The sequence below is a fragment of the Pyxicephalus adspersus genome, chromosome 7, assembly GCF_032062135.1.
Source record: "Pyxicephalus adspersus chromosome 7, UCB_Pads_2.0, whole genome shotgun sequence".
Taxonomy (NCBI): Eukaryota; Metazoa; Chordata; class Amphibia; order Anura; family Pyxicephalidae; genus Pyxicephalus; species Pyxicephalus adspersus.
The window spans coordinates 69,076,718-69,082,822 of record NC_092864.1 but is presented as its reverse complement, the minus strand read 5'-3'; the positions used below and the strand labels follow the sequence as shown (position 1 = coordinate 69,082,822).

The 6,105-nt window shown below is 35.9% G+C and overlaps 1 protein-coding gene across 1 annotated transcript in view; it reads left to right on the top strand.

The window, feature by feature from the left end:
- The window catches only part of LOC140334608 (ectonucleotide pyrophosphatase/phosphodiesterase family member 7-like), an 11,914-nt gene extending 6,138 nt beyond the window's left edge, over window positions 1-5,776 (top strand). The window contains exons 4-6 of the mRNA XM_072416856.1: window positions 1,161-1,416; window positions 3,884-3,989; window positions 5,539-5,776. Of these exons, the coding sequence (XP_072272957.1) occupies window positions 1,161-1,416; window positions 3,884-3,989; window positions 5,539-5,563 (387 nt within the window). The 3' untranslated portion in view covers window positions 5,564-5,776. The remainder of the gene's footprint in view (window positions 1-1,160; window positions 1,417-3,883; window positions 3,990-5,538) is intronic.
- The last annotated feature ends 329 nt before the right edge of the window (window positions 5,777-6,105 follow it).

Below are 6,105 nucleotides of genomic sequence, written 5' to 3'. Positions count from 1 at the left end.
AGGAACTAAATGACTCTGGACCTAAAAATGATTTTCAAAGGCAGGTAAATGGGTAAATCTACTTTAGCCTACATCAACCTCCACACTACGGATAATAATATCTGTGGGGGAAGGTCCTGTCTTAAAATATAGTTATGAAAAGCATACATACTTAGTATAATTATGCCTAAAGCTAAAGTTCAATCTGCTTATGCTTTGCCTTCCCAGGTTCTCTATTAACTTTTTGGTTATTTGTCTAAATAAAAACTTTCTGTTTTCATTTCAAACTTTTTTTTCGGCCCAATGGCGTTATTAGTAGGTCTCTATGTTCTCTTTACAATGCAGGAATAACATGACTAGTAGGAAATTACTACATATTAGTACAGCTTCCTACAACATCACAGTACTATTCTCAAGAACTTTCAGCCCTAATGGAAGCAATAGCTATATGAAGAGTTAATGAAAATATCCAAATGTCTTGATAGATGGATGCCAGTTGGAACATTTCTAGGTTCTGATGGCTAAATGATTCTGAATCTCCAAGATAAAAACTAAAATACAAATAAATGAAAGGAATAGACCAGGTACAGTAAGCCTGAGGAGAAAAGCGCTACATAATACCGTCCAGACAATACATGGGAAAATCTCTGGGTGACTTTCTGCAGGATTAATTCATACTATAAGAAGCTCACAATGTTTACAATGGGCCACATTTATTAAAGCTCCCCAAGGCTGGGGGGAATACATTTCATCAGTGAACCCGGGTGATCCAGCAAACCTGGAATGGATCTGGTCCAGGATTGAAAATATTTGTTAGCAAATAGTAAATGACTTTGGAGAAATCCATTCCAGATTTGCTGGATCATTTTAACTGATAAAAGTGTGTCCTCTCCATCCTTGGTAAACTTTAATAAATCAGGCCCAATGCTTGAATTTTTAATATACAAGAGACGCCTTTAAAACTGTGCAAGACTGAATTTAAGGCTAGAGGTCAGCTTTAAATGAACTATTTAAACCAGTATTATTAATATAACAATATTATACATATCAAGCTAATTTGTGTACTCTGTAGTACATACGCTAAAATTAATTAAACAAATTTTAAATGTAATTTAGTTGATTTATAATAAAACAAAGTATATCATATTAATTTAAACTATATTATTTTTTCAACTTTGCAGAGAGTAATTTTTTATGTAAACAAGGGAGATCATGGATTTGACAACAAAGAAATGGACATGCAAATGATATTCCGAGCCTTTGGTCCAGATTTCAAGAAGAATTATGTTTCTGAACCTTTTGATAGCATACATATATACCCTCTGATGTGTAAACTTTTGGGTGTCACTCCTGAGCCCCATAATGGATCCCTTGCAGTTGTTCATGATTTACTTGGAAGTCCAAATGACACTGAAGACCAGTCAAAAAACGAAGAAAGTAAGTAAGCAATTTAACTATTCTTTCAACCAAATCCATTTTATTCTCATTAAAAATGTTTTTTATGTATTGGGCCTAATTTATTAAAGCTCTCCAAGGCTGGACAGGATGCACTTTCATCAGTAAAGTTGGGTGATCCAGGAAACCTGGAGAGGTAAGCCACTTTAACCAGCCAGAAAAGAAAAATTAATAACAAATCTATTTCAGGTTAAACAAAGACACACACAAATACACAAGAAGGCTACACTGTCCTATCGTCCATCGTCCGTGGATCCACCAGGATGGTCATTGGGACGATGGATGACGGGCGCTGTACACACGCCCGATTCTTGCCCGATATCGGCCCTGAGCCGAATATCGGGCGAGTACCATTGGACGTGTGTACGTAGCTTTACTCTAAATTATGCACGTTTCCCAACAATGGTACATGTATGGCAACTCACCAATATAGAGCAGACTGACATGAAGGTATAGCAACATATCCGAAGCCCAAGACATCACATTACCAGCTTAAGAAAGCATGCGTCTGCACTTAAACAAAGAAAGAAAACAATAGCAGCCACTTCTGTTTGGATCTGTTTGAGTATAGAGAGATACAAAAAGGGACACCTGGGTGGGGCAATATACAAAATTATACAAAGGAGTTCTTCAGCAAAATATCAAGTCAGACAAAACAAGTAAGTAATCTGTTTCAACTCTTTAAGCTACAACCACAGGTTTTATTGACATACTTTTTCATACTATGGGACATATAACTTTCTTTGTGCTATATGGTATTTTTTTAGGTTTGCATTGGTGCATGGCAGTGTCCAACTTTCCATGTCTGTTTTTTAAAAATAGATTGGAATAAATTAAAGTTTGACAAATGCACAAAAACTACACAAACATTAATTGGTGCAAAACACTGGAGCACTCTTCATCACTTGAATGCATTTTTGTGGGATTTAAAGTGCCCTGCTATCCCAAGGAGAAGTAATGAGGCACAGTAACAAGTCAATTATTCATCGGAATATTAATTATTCATCAGAATATCAATCAGACCGGTCTGTCAAAATTTGCAGTTGATCGGCTTCTGTGTATTAGCCTTACAGTATTTTCTAGCCTACGTATGAATGAAGCAGCAGTAAACCACACTGATATCTATCCTTCATTCTATATCTCAGCCCAGACCAAACTACATCTTGCTATGGAACATGGTACATTGACAATATAGTGAATATCTGTTACGGCTCTGTATTCATAACCTGGATATAGCGTCTGTAAATCTGAAGTCTAACACATTGCTGTTGATTTATTAAAAGAGCATAGGCAGTTTAATGAATTATTACTCTGTAAAAGCAATCTATCTAATTTGGTGAAAATGTACTTTGCAAAGTATACCCAGTCAATGTGCAAGAAAAAGAAAAAATTATGTGTTTTTCTTGATTTAAATAAATGGCTGAACTCAGCAGTGTTTCACCTCATTCACTATAAATATTATTAAAGCGGACCTAAAGTCAACATAAAGAGTAGACAACCCTTATATGTAAATGGAAAATGTTATTTAGTTTTTATATTTTTAACTGCCACACCGTTTTTTTTAAAGGGTGCAGCACCATCCCAGCACCACCCCTGAATGGGAGCACAGAGCCTCCCGGGATTCCTACGTCACGCATCTCCGGGGGCTCTGGTTGTTCCTTCTGCACATGCCCTAATCTTTTGGAAGCGCTAAGGGAAAAAAGATGCCGACGTCAGAGATCGGCATTTTTCCCCCCTTTACAGCGGGCTACATCACCTGATCTCACATCTGCACAGTGCAAGATTAGGTGACGTGCCAAGAAGACAAGAAGAAGACGGAAGAAAAGATTGAAGATGGTGGCGCCCCAGGAAAAAGAGGAATTCTAGGGCGACGCAGGACCGGATCGAGGGAAGGTCCAGCGCTGTCGAGGGATCTGCTGGATTTAAGGTAAGTATCTTTTTTTTTGTTTTTAGTTTAGTTCCGCTTTTAGGTAATAAGAAATAATTCAAGTAAAAAGTCTAAAATACAAAATAAAAAAAACAAAACCAAAGGAAGACTGCAAGGCCAGCCAACACCATTAGTCCCAGTATTGCTCAATAATGTACTGAAATTTATAGGGCCAAATTAAATTTAATTAAAATCTTTAAATATTTTGAATCTTCCACAATTGTGTTTGCACATTTAAAATGAATGTAGGTAAACTTCGGTTCACTTCATTACAATTACCTTAACTTGTTCATACACTGTTTCATAGTGGTGCAAGGCCAGACTTCTGATTCCTCACACCCGAGAACTACTTCCTTGGGTGGGACATTACATGTACAGTCTTACCGAGGGCGACCCCTGAATAATCTGGGTAGTATCATGGGGTAATGAACTGTAAAATGTTCAAACATTGGTAATCTGAATTTAGGTTTCTTTAACTATAAATAATATTATGTTTCATTTATATTTTGTTTCATTTCATAGCTGAACCCTTGAATGTGGCTGTGATTGTGGTTTCTGCAATAGCTGGAGTGATATTGCTAGCTTTCCTTTTCCTTGTTCCATACCTTTCTATTACAAGAAAGAAACAGTAAGTACTGCAAGATAATGTTGTTCTATATTCTATACAATAGAATTGTAAATCCAAGTATTCTACTTAACATGGGTTGTCTGTTACTTCTTTTTAAATATTTTAGTAAATGTTATATATGTTGCCCAATTAGGTTGGTATTCTTAGTCCAGCAAATATGCTAAGATCAATGTTTTCTCAATGCAAAGAATCCTTGTACCCTTCTCCTACCATCAGCCAAATCCAGGGCACACAGTAAAGTAAGCAAAGTAGGGGGTGACTGTTATGCCTCTGCAGCAGCTTTGTGGTTGATAAAACTGTACAAACTGTCCAAGGCGATGTTCACACTTGTCTGTATATGGAAGCGAGCTGAAATTGTCTGTATATGAACATAGGGGTACAGTAAGTATTGAATGAATGTACATGGTGGGAAGGGGGGTACTGGAAATGACTGTACATGGGCACATAGTGCTAAATGTACTATTAGAAAGGTTTGTAGCTGTATGTTTACAAGGAACACTAGAAGTACATTGGCTGTACAGGAATTTGACTGGAAGCAGCTTCAACTCCACCATGCAGTGTAGTACAGAGCTCAGCAATTTGTTAAAAGCACTTATCAACAGGAAACCTATACAATATTTCATACATAGTAGGTTAGGTTGAAAAAAGACGTAATTTCATCAAGTTTACCACTAGGGAAATAAACATATCCCAGATATAAAACCCTATAAGACATAGTTAGTGCAGGGGAAGGCAAAAAAAAAAAAACTCCTGGTACAATTTGCTTCAACAGGGGACAAAAATTCCTTCCTGGTTCCATGAGGCTATCGGATGTTCCCTGGATCAACAGTCTCTGTTATCTTTAGGTTTGATTTTATTCCTAACTCTTATGTATAAAGTGTCAGCACACTGGTTTATTAATGGAAACATCTTTAGTACAGTGAAAGCAGAAAGGGATCTCTCCAAGGATTCTAAAATGAATATTAGATTTCTGGCTGCACTGCAGGCTGGAGAGCCTTTCTAATTCTCTTTGTAGTAATGCACAAAACAAAATATGTGCTAGCTGCACTCCTGGATAAAATTCAAACTTTCCCTTTGTTAAAAACATGACACGTGTAGGAAGTCAGAAGTCCTTTACAATACATCTCCAATCACTTCCAATACATTTCACCCACCTCATGGGCTTAACCATAGAGGACATCTCTCTAGAGTGTGATCAGGATACATATACTCTCTCTTGAATAATTAGCATTAACTAGAACAATTTTATCACAATAAACATTTAGAATTATAGTGGTTTTATTTATATTTTTTGGTTACATAGATTTTTTGTTTTATTATTTATAATATCATCACATCAATAATATAGTTTACCTTCCAAATTTTATGGGACTCAACTAAAAATAAGTAACTTTTCTGAGAATAGGTATATGTGTAATTTTATATGAATTGAACCCCTAATTGTGCTGAAGAAGACTGGGAATACAGAGTGGTGTCTTTATGTATGGTAGACTGGTAGCTGTAGATTTATTTATTTTTTAACTTTTTTTCATATTTTCTTTCTCTGCAGAGCAAAACGTGCTGAAACAAGCTAATCTAATCATCAACAACCAGATATATGCTTTTAAACTCTACTGAACTGTTTTTTTTTTAGCCAAATCATACATCCCAGAATCCACATTGCCAATTGTTTCTTTCCTGGGGCTCAAGAAAAATATAAAATGCCATGAAAAATGTTCCTTTTATTTTAGATTAGGACTACATGTAAATAAGGACAAAAATATGTCATATGCCAGTTATACCAAGTATAAAACAATATTTGCAACCTGCTTTCTTTTCTCTGGTTCTTGTAGGTTAACCTTAATAGATTATAAATCAAGTGGTAATGTCTCCTTCCAGAATAATATCAACAATACCCCCTACAACAATAATTACAATACATAGAATATAGGCAGGTAGAGTAACATGACATGCGTGTTTATCAGTTATAAAGCCTGAAAAGTTTACTATACAGAGGTATAATGAGAGTAAAAATGAGTTATAGTCACCAGTATCAGTATTCTTCACGTTCCTGGTCCTTTATCGGTCGGTAAAGTCACAGGAGAAGTGATTCTAAAAAATGTCCTGTTAAAAAAGA